Raw genomic sequence first — 15,034 nt, forward strand, 5'->3', positions numbered from 1 at the left:
TGAGAAAATCTTTTATGGTGAATTGCTAAGGTGTTCTCATATAAGGAACCAGAACAAAATTACCTATTCCCCAAAAGAAAAAGAGCTCACAGTAAATCACTAAATGAGTTGCTGAACATGATTCTGTTGGAAGAATTATTAAAAAAAAACAAACCCAAAACCCTGATTCTCAGATGGAAATCCTTAGATGCTTGGGCAATGTTGCAAATCATTGTTTCTTTTATTTTTACCTTTTTAAAAAAAAACAAGAGAATGGGTGAGGTGACTCATACATGAAAATCAGTGATTATTTCTAATATACAAGTATGGCACTGTGACAGACCTCCCCCAGGAGGGAATGGCCAAGGCTCTTTTGAAAACAAAAATCACACAGTGTCTTAGAAGCTCATTTAAAAACACTGTAACTACTAACTCACCATTTGGAGACAAAGTCACTGCAGGCATTGAGTGCATACTGGGTTCTGCTATATACTTGAAATCCACAGGGATATCCCTAAAAATTAAAAATAACATATCAGAATAGTAACTTTTAAAAGTACTTTTAGAAGAATAATCTCTGAAACAAAAGAGATGTTCTTGAAATTATATATTTAAACTTTCATGAAACTTCCTGGAGGAAGGAAAACCACGAAACGACATTCTATTATTATAAAGCTTTTACTTATACAAATGACTTTCCATGATAATTACAAGTGTCAGTGATTTAGTTTTCTACTGCTATTTGATTTTAACTTTTCCCTTTATGTTAAAAAATAATCTGTTATTATAAGTTCTCTAATAATGAACTCATCTAAAAATGTACCATGGTAGACAGAATCAAGACGTCTGAGGCAAGCCTGCACGGAAGTATTCTTTTACCCGCCAATCAACCATAACTCGGCACTCTGCAAGCAGGTTCAAGTGCTAAAGAGCCTTCAGCAGTGCAAGTAGATGGTAGGCAAAGCCGCACAGGGATCTGCAAGCAGGCCGAGCCCATCCAGAAATCTCATAATTTCTGGCAGATTAAGCACCTGGACATCTTCTATTTTCAGCTTACATGTAAAGTATTCCAAATGTGTACAGTGTAGGAGAAAAAACATTAAACATTTTTTATGAGAATAAAAGATTACAAAATAAAAAAGAATAAAATGAAAACAACAAAAATTCAAAACTAGTCAAATTCAAAACCTAAATCTAAAACCATCCAAAGTTCTAAGTGTCTTTTCATTTTTAATACTCTCCATGATTAAAAAAAAAAAAAATTCAGTAGTTCTGAAGGATTTTGATCTTGCTGCTTTTCATGAGACATCAGAAATGTTTTTTTTAATAATGCGTGGGGAATGTAATCTGATGACTAATACGGAATATAAAGCACCAATTTCAATTTCAAACTATGGTTCAAGTTCAAAGACTGATTAATTAGAAAACAACAAAGACAATAATAATAATATGCCTTTTAAGTAAGGATCTTCTGTATCCATCTATCACCCCAGAAGAAGTAAACAACTAGAAAAAACTTCTGTCACAGTCTTTGTTGGAGGAAAATATTTTCTGGTATAACCTGAGGAACAGTAAGATTTATCAAATCTCAAACCCTTTATATCTCTAAATAACAGTGAGAAGTGACTTCAAAATGATCCAAATATATTGAGACGAGCTTAATCTTAAAAAGGTTCAACTGCTTTTCCCTTCTCATATTTATTATTAGTAGCTGATAATTTTATAACATGATTTTAAAAAATAAGAGCATTTTGTAAATTAAATTAACAATACTTCAGGTTCATTATCAATCCATGTTTTACTAAAAGTAAACAAAAAAATTTAAACAGATCCTTTATTTCAAGGACTCCTGATACAATGAGCTCTACAACAAGAGATTCTCTATATAAACAATCTGAACACCTATGAACTTCATAATTACTAGTAAAAATGCTAGGTGTAGTTCTATTTAATAATACTGTATTCTAATTAGAAATTATAAATCAGTATAATAAGCTTGTTGGACTGTGAAGAAAGCTGAGCACCGAAGAATTGATGCTTTTGAACTGTGGTGTTGGAGAAGACTCCTGAGAGTTCCTTGGACTGCAAGGAGATCCAACTAGTCCATTCTAAAGGAGATCAGTCCTGGGTGTTCTTTGGAAGGAATGATGCTAAAGCTGAAACTCCAGTACTTTGGCCACCTCATGGGAAGAGTTGACTCATTGGAAAAGACTCATGCTGGGAGGGATTGGGGGCAGGAGGAGAAGGGGATGACAGAGGATGAGATGGCTGGATGGCATCACTGACTCAATAGACATGAGTCTGAGTGAACTCCAGGAGTTGGTGATGGACAGGGAGGCCTGGCGTGCTGCGATTCATGGGGTCGCAAAGAGTCGGACACGACTGAGCGACTAAACTGAACTGAACTGAATATGCCACAAACAGGGCTTCCCTGGTAGCTCTGCTGGTAAAGAATCCGCCTGCAATGTGGGAGACCTGGGTTCAATCCCTGGGTTGGGAAGATGCCCTCAAGGAGGGCATGGTAACCCACTCCAGTATTCTCGCCTGGAGAATCCCCATGGTCAAAGGAGCCTGGCGGCTTCCAGTCCATGGGGTTGCAAAGAGTCGGACACGACTGAGTGACCAAGCACAGCACAGCATGTTACAAATAATCTTCAGCTTGGAAATGAAATCATCAAAAAAAAAAAAACCTAACAAAAATGTATGACATTTTTAAAGATAAAAGAGTAGTGCCAACCTCTGAAATTTTCTTTTAACAAAAATAAATGCCTTTGGGAGAAAACATGCCTATGATAGCTCATGATATAGGATACCACAGGATGCTCAATATCTAATTACATCTCCTGTTCTCCTTTAAAACTGTGTAACAGGCTTAGTTTGTATGATATTGTTTAAGAAAACCAACTTTCCTTTGGATAAACCAGGAGGATGGATATTATGCTAAGTGAAATAAGTCAGACAGAGACAGACAAATACTACATGGTATCACTTATTTGTGCAATCTTTAAAAAAAATAAAATCAAACTCACAGAAATAGAGAGTAGATGGTGGCTGCCAGGGGATGGGTGGAGGGGTGAGTAGGGAATTAGGCAAAGCTAGCAAAAGGGTGCAAACTCTTAGCTGTAAGATGAATAAGGTCTGATGTTCTAGTGTATACCATAGTGGCTATTGTTGATAATACTGTACTGCATAACTGAAATTTGCTAGGAGAGTACAAACTAAGTGTTCTCACCAAACAAAAAGTAAATATGTGAGGTGATGGATATGTTAATTAACTCAGTGTGAAAGAGTTAATTAATTCTTTCACACTGTATATCGAATCATTATGTTGTATACTTTAAATACATTATAATTTTATTTATACCTCAATAAAACTGGGGAGAAAAACAGAAAAGAAAATCTCTAGAACTAGACTGATCTGAGTTTTAAATTCTGGCTCTTTCAAGTTTCTTGGGAACTTGGGCAGATTACTTAATAATATATCTCAGTTTTCTTATCTAAAAAACAGGAAAAGCAAATATACCTGTCTCATAAGATTACTTGCCCATTAAATGAAATAGTTCAGGCAAAATGCTTAGTGTGCCTGGGACACAGAAAGAGCTCAATAAATACAACATCATTAATAATTATGACAATAACGATTTTCTTATATATCTAGTCTGTGCCAGGCACTGTGCTGGTGTTGGAGGCAGATGGCGAGTTGAGGCAGTTCTTTCTCTCATGGTTAAGAACTTGTCAGGATACAACACTGTAAATAAACTATACTTAAAAAATACATATATACCCTACGCCCCATTAAAAAAAAGAGGAATAAATAAGCAAGAGGAATAAATAAGCAAGCACTATTAATAAAAAGCTGTGGGAAGCAAAGGGTTGTTTGTGTGGGATGATAGCGAAGAGGCACCTAATCTCATGTGAGGATTGGTTAGGAAGGCTCTAACGGCAAGTGAGAATTGAACTGAAATCTATAGGATGTCATCATTCATAATGAATCAGTGTTTTGACTCTTAGGAGTATTTCTTAATATCTGAGAAGGGAAAAAAGTCTGTTAACATTTAATTTAATCAAAATATTTTGCTCACCAATGCTCTAATTTAGGAAACACTCACAAGTGTTCTAAAAGCCCTGTAACTGGTGTGTATCATTTAAACAGTTAACGATTTCTTTTATACTACTTCACATTTTCAAATGGAGCTGAAAATACCATCCAAAGATACAAACACCTGAAAGTCACCTGAAAGTTTAAATATAATCAAACTGTTAGAGTACATAAAAACAAAACAGTTATATGTATGCTAAACTAACTACTTTGTTGTACAAATGGTCTAAGGTGGCCCATATGAAATGATGTCTTAATCGGGTCCTCAGCATGTAACATCATTTCTGAAGTAGGAGAGATCTTAGTTAAAAGATAGTCTCAAATCATGGACCTTAAGAATAATGCTAAGACTTTAAGAATAATGCTAAGACTATGTATATAGTAGTCAACTCTCCATTAATTGGAGGTAATGTGGAGGGAGTGTGGGAGAAACTGAAGTTAAATTACATTAAGTCTTCAATTACCCAAACTGTCCTGATGTGTTTACAGATGTGCTCAGGTCCTTCTCTGGTGGCTCAGATGGTGAAGAATCTGTCTGCAATGCAGGAGACCCAGGTTTGATCCCTGGATCAGGAAGATCACCTGGAGAAGGAAATGGCAACCCACTCCAGTATTCTTGCCTGGAGAATCCCCAAGGACAGAGGAACCTGATGGGCTACAGTCCATGGGATCACAAAGAGGTGGACACGACTGAGAGACTAATTTTTACTTTTCACAGGTCCCCAAACAGACTCAGTTTCCGGAGGAAACTGATGCCTGTAGTTGAAGACATCTCACTTCCTACAGCAGAACAACTTCTGGGGGTAGAAAGACACTTTCTAGTCCTTGAAGGCTGTAGCCACAGTTCGGCTATGTCTTATAAGTAACTATAAAAACAAGCTGGGTTCCAACCAAACATTCACTCTGACAAAAAGATTATTATGTACTACTTTGAAAATCGATTATAAAACATGATCTATGATAGATACTTAGTGACATTATTATTTCTTGACTTTAGAAAACTGTTTTTTTTTTTCCCTCTAGGAAAGCATAATTAACCAATATATTCTGATTATACTCTACAAGTAAAACATTTGTATTCTACCATTATAGGCTATGAACAGCAGGACATAAGGATGATGACCTAGGGCAAGTTTTTGAGTAATCAAAATGCAGATGTTTAGAAAATCAAGAGATTTTAAAATAGTTTCTTATTTTCTAAGGATAGGATCTTATACGCAATCCCTAGCATAAGCAATACAGTCTATATGTGTATCATCCCTACTTTTTGCAAAGATGAACAAAATACCTAATAAAGAATGTAAGACAGCACTATATAAGCTTTTAATTAGTATTAGAAAAATGACTCAAAATACATATTCTTTAGATAGGTTAAAGACTATGAAAAGTAGTGTGCTTAAACTTTAATTTTCATATTCTGGAGACTTGAATAGTTAAAACAATTTGATCGACAGGCCAGTGACCACAGTTGTGAAAATATTCAGATTGTTGTGTATTATCAGGCTTTCTCTTTGGCTACAAAATTTCAAGTTGTTTGCTTTATATAAATCAGATTTTTACTGATAAAAACTCACCATTCCCAAACTCTTAGGCTCTTATCATCAGATGTGCTTACAAATCTCCTATTCTCATCGACAAAAACAATGGTGTTGACAGCTCCCAAATGCCGATCATATTCCTGCACAATTTCTCCACTTCGAATGTCCCACTGTATATCAAATAAAGGAAAGGGCAAAGACAGAAGTAGAGCAGACTTATGAAAGCAAAGGTCATAATCATGATAAATGGAGAAGGAAAAGAAATCTCAATATCATCTTTTTTTTTAATTTAATTTTTTAACTTTACAATATTGTATTGGTTTTGCCATATATCAACATGAATCCTCCATAGGTATACACATGTTCCCCATCATGAACCCTCCTCCTTCCTCCCTCCCTGTACCATCCCTCTGGGTCATCCCAGTGCACCAGCCCCAAGCTTCCAGTATTGTGCATTGAACCTGGAGTGGGGACTCATTTCATATATGATATTATACGTTTCAATGCCATTCTCCCAAATATCATCTTTTTATACATTTACTGCTTTCTGCTAAGACTAGAGCATCAGCAGACCCTAAAAAGTAGCAAACATTAAACAAGTTAATATTCCTTACCAGTCCCTGATACAATGTAAAGCTCAGGAATCTTAATAAAAATATTATGAAAAGACTTACTTGCACAATCTTCTTATCAGACATCCCAGCCACAAACAGATTTTGCTTATCTTCATCAGGATTAAATTTGACACAATAGGGTACTTTTCGGTTTGTAAATCTTGATATACACTGTCCTAAAACCAAAGACCCAAGTTAAAGTAGGTAAAATAAATTTGACCATTTAAAGACAACCTTGGAATTAAGATCTAGAGATCACTTGCTAATAAACTGGAGAAATGGCAGCCTCTTTGTTCTTTACTGCAAACTACATTGTTCCTTTTCATGAATTTTTAATGATTAAAAATATTATTTTCAAAAGTAAATCTGTATCATCAGTTGCAGAGCAGACAAAACTCTCCAGGTAATTAAAACATGCAGTAAAGAGTTGAGGACCACTGCCGAAGAGGTTAAGAGTATGGGGTTTAGCATTAGAAAGATGTTGGTTTAAATCCAATTTGACCATTACTAGCTGTGTAACCCTGGAAAAGTTACCTCTTAAGCCTCAGTTTCCTCATCTATAACAATATTTAAATTCATAGTGAGTGATATTGTTAGGGCTGAACAAGATACTGCATATAAGTGCTTAGTATAATGCTTGGTAAACAGTGTTTAGTAACTATTAGCTATTTTCTTTATCCTTAAAACTCAGTAGGATGAAAGATGGTTCTCTGATTATATAAAATCACACTAGCCACAATGTGCTAATGTAATCAGTACATCTGTGAATATATAAAACCAATCTGCCCATGGAAGTTTAGACCTACATTTTAACTAATTGGGACAATTAAATTTAATTCTGTTCATCATGTATTTATTGTGCTTCTATTATTGTACAATGCAGCATGGTAGCTTATGTAGGGGATAACCTAAAGATCAAATACATAGTCTATGGAAAATTTCAAATTTCCTTATATATCAATATATTTGCTTTATAAACTGTATTTCATGGAAAGGAAGTTTCATACTCAAAGAGCTACTTTTACAGCTCAGTTTCAACTTTATATACATTTTGTGGTATTAGCTGACGGCCAATGATATGAGAATCAGCAGTTAGAGAAGGTACCATTTTGGCACAGAAGACCACTCACATTGTTCCATTTAAAAGAACTAATTTCTAAGGTAAATATGTGTTAGTATAAGTGAGCTCTTACCTGTCTCAGTGTCCCAGAGCTTAAGATACCTGTCATAAGCTGCGCTGAGGAACTGTGTTCCTGCAGTATTAAAGCAGATGTCCCTAACAGCTTTACTGTGACCTAAAGGCAGAGACAATAGAAATGGAGGTGAGGTGAAGAGTCTTCATTTAAAACATAAGCATCATAAGACAAACAGCATTAAATAGCGTCTTCCAAGCCACGCTGTGAGTCAAAATCACTGGAACTCTACCTCCTGATTTACTGACTCAGAATATGTTATGTGTAGGCTACAGAATGTAGGTGTTTTCCCTCCCTTTGAAAAGCTCCTTAGGTGATTCTGATGCATAACATTTAAGTAAGAATCAAGAGAAAAGATCTAACTTTGTTTTAAAAGGTCTCTCATGGCACTCTCTTAATAATGTAATACATAAAGCTGATGACTGGTCAAGAATCTAAGAAAACGTAACAGTCCAATTATTGCCAATGAAAGAGAAATGACTGGTGACATTTTTAAGGTTCACTCTGAAATTACTAGCCAAGCTGGAAGTGAAAACAAAGTGACCTAAAGCTGATGTTCATGAAAATTGTGGCCTCTGTTCAATAATTGTGTATTTCTGGGATTATATTACTGAATTTCATAGAAGTGGATTCAGCATCTCATAGACTAAACGTTTTTAAAAACAAATATTAACTACATTTAGTTTTAAAATGGCATTTGACAATAAATTTATTTCAAGGTGCTTTGCTTAGAAATCAATCTTACTGGACCAATCAACTCTTTTGAAAGTTATAGGGGTAAATAAAATGTGACTAAATGAAAGCAGAAACTTTCCTATTTTTTACTATCCCACTATGACCAAGACAATTGTACAAAATGTGCATGGCACAAATGGTCAACAGGAGCCCTAAATCACCACCACCACTGCTGACCTCTCGTCATGGCAAGCAGGCATTCTTTCCTACAGCAGGAGTCCTGGTCAGAGCTGTTATCATCTTTCTAAGTAGGAATTTTCAGTTTTCCAGTGAAAAGCAGCAAGAGCAGGGGGGACAGACGAGGACCAAATCCCCTACATCACAGGAGACATTCCTGTATGCTGCCGAGAGCCTTCCCAAAAGTCTTCTGGGCTGCCCTGGCATCTCGGACAGTATTTATTTGTGCAATGAGGCCCTAAAATCGTAACAAAGCACTACAGAATGGACTCCCACTTAAATCTAAAAACAGAGCCAATATAATTCAAATACCGTTTCATTTCGGTATAGTTAAATTTGGAAATGTAACCAGTCTTCATGCAAAATCTGACAAAGACAATCTACCAAAAGGCTAGTCTGCCACAAAGCTGTCCTCTTTTTGGTCTACTTTCCTTCAAGGAGTTCTCTCAACCTTTTCTTTTTACCTGTGTTTGCTGCCAATTCCTGGCCTCTCTTGAAAGCTCAACATCTGGCTATCTAATTGCTTACAAGACATTTTCATCTCAATATCTCAAAAGCAGCTCAATTTCCCTGAGTCTGAAACCTTATAATCTTCCTAAGATGAATGGCACCACCATTCATCCAGCCACCTGGATTTCCACCTCACTCTTTTTACACTCACTTCTATGCAGATGCTACCACGCTTATGGCAGAAAGTGAAGAGGAACTAAAAAGCCTCTTGATGAAAATGAAAGAGGAGAGTGAAAAAGTTGGCTTAAAGCTCAACATTCAGAAAACGAAGATCATGGCATCTGGTCCCATCACTTCATGGCAAATAGATGGGGAAACAGTGGAAACAGTGTCAGACTTTATTTTTTGGGGCTCCAAAATCACTGCAGATGGTGATTGCAGCCATGAAATTAAAAGACGCTTACTCCTTGGAAGGAAAAGTTATGACCAACGTAGATAGCATATTCAAAAGCAGAGACATTACTTTGCCAGGCTATGGTTTTTCCAGTAGTCATGTATGGATGTGAGAGTTGGACTGTGAAGAAAGCTGAGTGCCAAAGAATTGATGCTTTGAACTGTGGTGTTGGAGAAGACTCTTGAGAGTCCCTTGGACTGCAAGGAGATCCAGCCAGTCCATTCTAAAGGAGATCAGTCCTGGGTGTTCTTTGGAAGGAATGATGCTAAAGCTGAAACTCCAGTACTTTGGCCACCTCATGCGAAGAGTTGACTCATTGGAAAAGACTCTGATGCTGGGAGGGATTGGGGGCAGGAGGAGAAGGGGATGACAGAGGATGAGATGGCTGGATGGCATCACCGACTCGATGGACATGGGTTTGGGTGAACTCCAGGAGTTGGTGATGGACAGGCAGGCCTGGCATGCTGCAACTCATGGGGTCGCAAAGAGTCGGACACGACTGAGTGACTGAACTGAACTGAACTAGTTACTAAGAGCCACTGCTTTTATTTAACTCTTCATTGTTCCTTTCCTCTCTTTCTGCTGCTTTAGTTCTGGCTCTCATCATCTGTAATCCAGACTAATGAAATAACTTTGTAAATCATTTTTTTGTCTCCAGGTCTGCCCCACCAAAGTATCCTCTATACTGCCATTGTGATCTTTGTAAACTTCAAATCTGATCATGATGCTTTCCTGCAAGAGCTGTTCAGTTGTTGGCTTCCAAAGACCCCCAAGACAGACCAAAGGTCTTTCACACTCTGCCCATCTCCACTGCTTTTCTCCCCGCTCACTGTATTCCTCATGCTATGCAGTTCTCATATCACTTCTGCTTCAGCTTCTGTTGCTCTCTCTTCCTAGTTCTTTGCTTACATGGGAGACTTACCCCTCTTTCAAGACTCACTCAAGTCTGCTAAGGCTTTCCTTCACATCAGCAGCAAAATCAGTAGTAGTAAAATTACTGTTGATGATGTTACTGTAGTTTAAAAAGTCTTTCCGAACAGATTTATAGCCAGAGAGAAAAGAAATATTACCAATAAATGTTCGCAGACAGCGCCTGTCTCCATAAACCTCCCATAGCTAGAGGGGAAAAAAAAAAAACAACACATAGAAACGTTAAATTTAATACAAGGCTTTGATAAAATGACAACTTTCAACCACTAACAACAGTCATATGCCAGCTATGTGTGTGTACAGGGAACTTAACCAAGGCATTACATATCATTAAACACATTGTTTGGTGCTATTGCCTCAGAAGGTAAAGAATCACCTGCAATGCAGGACACCTGGATTTGATCCCTGGGTAGGGACGATCCCCTGAAGAAGGGAACAGCAACCCTTTCCAATAGTCTTGCCTGGAGAATTCCATGGAGAGAGGAGCCTGGCAGGTTATAGTCCATGGGGGCCAGAGTCGAACACGACTGAGTGACGAACACTGTCACTTTTTGTTTTTTTCACTTTTGGTGCTATTAGTCTGTGTTACACTATCTGGATTACACACATACTCGTGCACATGGATGTATAAACACTTCAAACTCTGAAATTAAGAGAACTTAACTTACATGGAACTTATACAGGTGCTTTTCATTTTCTTCTTCTTTTCTCTATTTGACATTTTCTGTGATGAAAAGTTTCTACTTATGTAATATTATAAACTAGCTTTATAACACGCACATATGGACACCTTATCTTTGACAAAGGAGGCAAGAATATACAATGGATTAAAGACAATCTCTTTCACAAGTGGTGCTGGGAAATCTGGTCAACCACTTGTAAAAGAATGAAACTAGAACACTTTCTAACACCATATACAAAAATAAACTCAAAATGGATTAAAGATCTCAACGTAAGACCAGAAACTATAAAACTCCTAGAGGAGAACATAGGCAAAACACTCTCTGACATACATCACAGCAGGATCCTCTATGACCCACCTCCCAGAATATTGGAAATAAAAGCAAAAAAATAAATAAATAAATAAACTAGCTTTAAAAGAATTAAATGTTATTAAAACTGCCATGTTATAACATTTTGGTAGTGAAAAGTTTTTTTTTTTAAACTCTTCTGAAGTATTAACTATTATAAAAGCTGTTATGAGTGCTTGCTTTCGCAGCACATATACTAAAAGCTGTTATGAAAATGAAAATCTAGACTAAAATGTAACAAGCTCATAGATCTCATTACATCTACAGCGAATTAATACAACCGCTTTGAAACTACCTTTATTCTTGCCTGCCTCAAATCCAGTCCTACACAGTGCTGCTAGTGATCTGAAACAGAAAGCACTTCCTGGCTACCCAGTGCCTGCAGGGTAAAGCCTCAGTTCCCGCAGCACACCAGGAAAACACGCCTGGACCTGGTTCCCTGTTATGACTGTAGTCACTCTATGCCTCTCAGAACCTGCAGTTTTCAGCACACACAATACCGATGCATTCTATTTACTCCTCTCAGACATACTCTACTCCCTGTGTCCACTCCCCCCAACCCATCCCTTACTTACACTTCCTGTTGGAGTATGCCTCCTCTCTGAAATCAGAACACCTCCTCTACAAGGATCATTTACAACATAATGAAATGATCACCATAACAGCAGGGACAGTGCCAAAGTAATTTTTTATCCTCAGTCCCTTGTAAATAATAGGTACCTAATAAATGTACAAAAAGTGTACCTAGACATGAACTCAACTGAATTCTATGCTGGTCTAACTAGGCAAATAGAAGGCTTTAATCTCAATTAACATAGTCTGTATAATTTGAAAGTTAAAGGAAATGAGTCTTGCTACTCCAAGCTGCTGGTTTGTCATTTTAAACCACTAAGTCAAGACAAATGCCTAAATTGTTGCTCTCATAAAAAAATGCTCCCTTTATATTAATATATTGTTACTACCCATGAATTATTTACAAAGGATAAAATTTTCATGAATCAACTTTCCAAGACCACTATAGGGTTGATATTTATTGACCAGTATAATGATCTGGACACAGAAGACATATAAAAGATAAAAACCATTCGACCAGATTTAAGTTTTTAAAAGGCTTTTCCCATATCAAATTGACATGTATTGGCAACTGAGTTTTTTTTCTACCTCACACTATTGCTGAACATCAACTAAGGTAGACCTTCCCAAGACTATATAAAGTGGGAGAAGAGGCTGGGAGCAATTCTGCTACCAGCATTTGGAAGAACAAAAAAGTGAATTATATTATTTACTCTCTAAAAATGGGATTTCTATCAGATATCCTCTCTACCTCTAAGGTACTGAGAAACAAATGAACTCCGTTACATATCCAACACCTCTATAAAAATGCATTATTGGTGATTAAATATTCATGTGCCTAAAGCTAACGTGAGTGATTATGTTCTAATCAGCTATCTAAGCTTACAAAGAGCCTAGCCAATTGGACTACAAAGCCATATCTGAATCAACATGTTTCATAAACATGCTGCATAAACTGCTGCATTCACAGGGCTTAAGAGAAAATAATTAGCCTCTAATTGCCTAACAAACTCAGATCTATTTATAATTAACCAAATAGATTTAACCAAAGCACTAGCTTTGTAGCACTTCTACTCTATTACTGAAAACTCACCTTAATTTTACAGTCCATGGAACAAGACAGCAACAAATGGCCAGAGAGAGGAAACAATCTGACTGCACTGACGCCCTGTAAAAAGGTATTGCAGTTATCAATCAGAAGCATTCCAAAGCTCAGCTAAAATTAAACAAAAGGGAAAGACAGTGTATTTTTAAACCACATAATTTACTACTTTTTTTTTCATTTTAAAATTCATACCCTGGAATAACCTTCAGAAGTATTCTAAGAGCAGCCCTTATTGACACTAAGCTTTTCAAGCCTTTTTGAACCTTCATCAGTGGCTCCCTCACCCAGGGGAATTCTGAGTCAATCATGTTGCTCATGCCCTCGCTCCTCTTCCTTCTTTTACTTAGTTCCTTTCTTCTTTGCTAAGAGCTGGAAATTATCAGTTGGAATAGTGAATATGACAAAGAATAGTAACATCAAAGTTTTCAAGTGCCTTGTCTCTGCATTACTTTAAGTATTATCATAGTGTACACACCAGGGAGCATCTAATCTTTGAAGTGTGATAACCCTAAGAGCTAAGGCAAAATTACTGCGACTTTGGTGCTAGTATCAGCCCACTACTCACTGAATTGGTGCCCAACAGGAAGCAGATAATGGCAGGAACTTGGAAGCGAAGGCCTGGGCTAACATAAGGGGGTAAGACACCAAATCATGAATGCTTATGTCATGACCCAATCAGATGACCCTGAAGACTGAGTACTCACTTGTGACTCACATGTGTTAGTACCTCCAAAGTGACTCCAGTTTATCTTTAATGACTTCCTTGCTCTATCTCCCTTCTCTACATCTTCACTAGAAATACTGAATGTCCCACATCAACAGCTGAAGATTTATGTTGGCTTCACTGTTATATTAATGCATTACAACAAATAAAAACAACTAATTCATTTACCTTTGTGTGTCCAGACCACACATGAATTTGTTTTTTGGGAAGATAACATTTCTCAGGTGGCACAGTTGACCGCAGATTAACACCAACATCCTGAGGTATGTGAAGATAGGACCTGCCTTGATAGTCATACATTTCTTTAACTGAAACAAGAAGGCAAAAGAAAGCAGTGAAAAAATAAAAGCTGTAGTTATGAAATCTATATTCTTAAAATAATAAACACTTGGTTCACAAGGATATCACTGCATATTAAAATTTAGGTAATACTATTTTGATGATGTTAAGACCAAGAGACAGCTAAAATTTAACTGCCTGAAATCACGGCTATTATTTCAAACAGAGGTAGTATTTTGGAATCCCTAAATTTCCAGAGAATATCAAACCTTTAAATAAGCTCTTACTTCCTTTATCCAGTTTTAGTAGCGTGTACAAAAGACTCTACTGCAGTATAATTATTGAGAGAAGAAAAGATAACACTTGGGCATTATGAGTCACTGGCAAAGAATCAGAAGCAAAATAGGATTAAAAGGAAGTTAAAACAAAAGTATATAAACTATCCTTTTCCCTGTTTTCCTCCCTTATGCCCTTCCAGGTTCCTTTTCCAATCTCTTTTCTACTTTCAACTAGATTTACAATGAAGTCACATCTGAGAATTAAATGACATAGTATAATATGTATCAAAGCATTTAGTAGCATGCTCCACAGAATAAGCACTCAATAAATGTTGGCTGTTACTGTTATTATGGCTGTAAGCACACAGTACTAAACAGACTCCTTAGAGATAAAACGAGAGCTTGAGAAACTAAAACTAAATATGACCTCATTAAATATATATTTGATAAGTGGTATAACATTAGAGTAATCAATACTATCTGAACTGGATTATTCTTTATAGTCTGGTAACCACTACATAATTTCCCCAATATAACTAGTTAGTAATAAACCAGGTAGTCTAGAATATTTATAATTTATTTTGGTGAATATGTATTTCCTTCTGCAAATCAAAATAAGTATGAGCATGTAAATCTCTAATCTACTTACCTGAAAACAAAGTTTATTCTTTAAAAGTGTTCTTTAGTAACATACCTGTGATCATACCTGGAGAAAATTTGGCTTGGTTAAAAAGAAAAGGTTAAAATGACTGGGGTACTAATTATATGCCAAAAAGAGTCAACTTTATCTTAGGGAAGCACAGATTGTGAACCATAATCTCCTTTATCTATCTTTAAAAAAAATTCATTAGTAATTCAAAAAAATAATCTGTGGC

General features: G+C 36.5%; 2 protein-coding genes across 2 annotated transcripts in view; one reads left to right on the forward strand and one right to left on the reverse strand.

Moving 5' to 3' along the window:
- METTL24 (methyltransferase like 24) overlaps window positions 1-15,034 on the forward strand; it is a 156,565-nt gene that overhangs the window by 140,526 nt on the left and 1,005 nt on the right. The window lies entirely within an intron of this gene.
- Window positions 1-15,034, reverse strand: part of CDC40 (cell division cycle 40) — a 48,068-nt gene that overhangs the window by 5,335 nt on the left and 27,699 nt on the right. Inside the window, 7 exon segments of the mRNA NM_001075643.2 lie at window positions 417-493; window positions 5,653-5,786; window positions 6,291-6,406; window positions 7,424-7,525; window positions 10,310-10,355; window positions 12,867-12,941; window positions 13,771-13,910. Coding sequence (NP_001069111.1) covers window positions 417-493; window positions 5,653-5,786; window positions 6,291-6,406; window positions 7,424-7,525; window positions 10,310-10,355; window positions 12,867-12,941; window positions 13,771-13,910 — 690 coding nt within the window.

The sequence above is a fragment of the Bos taurus genome, chromosome 9 (assembly GCF_002263795.3).
Source record: "Bos taurus isolate L1 Dominette 01449 registration number 42190680 breed Hereford chromosome 9, ARS-UCD2.0, whole genome shotgun sequence".
Lineage (NCBI taxonomy): Eukaryota > Metazoa > Chordata > Mammalia > Artiodactyla > Bovidae > Bos > Bos taurus.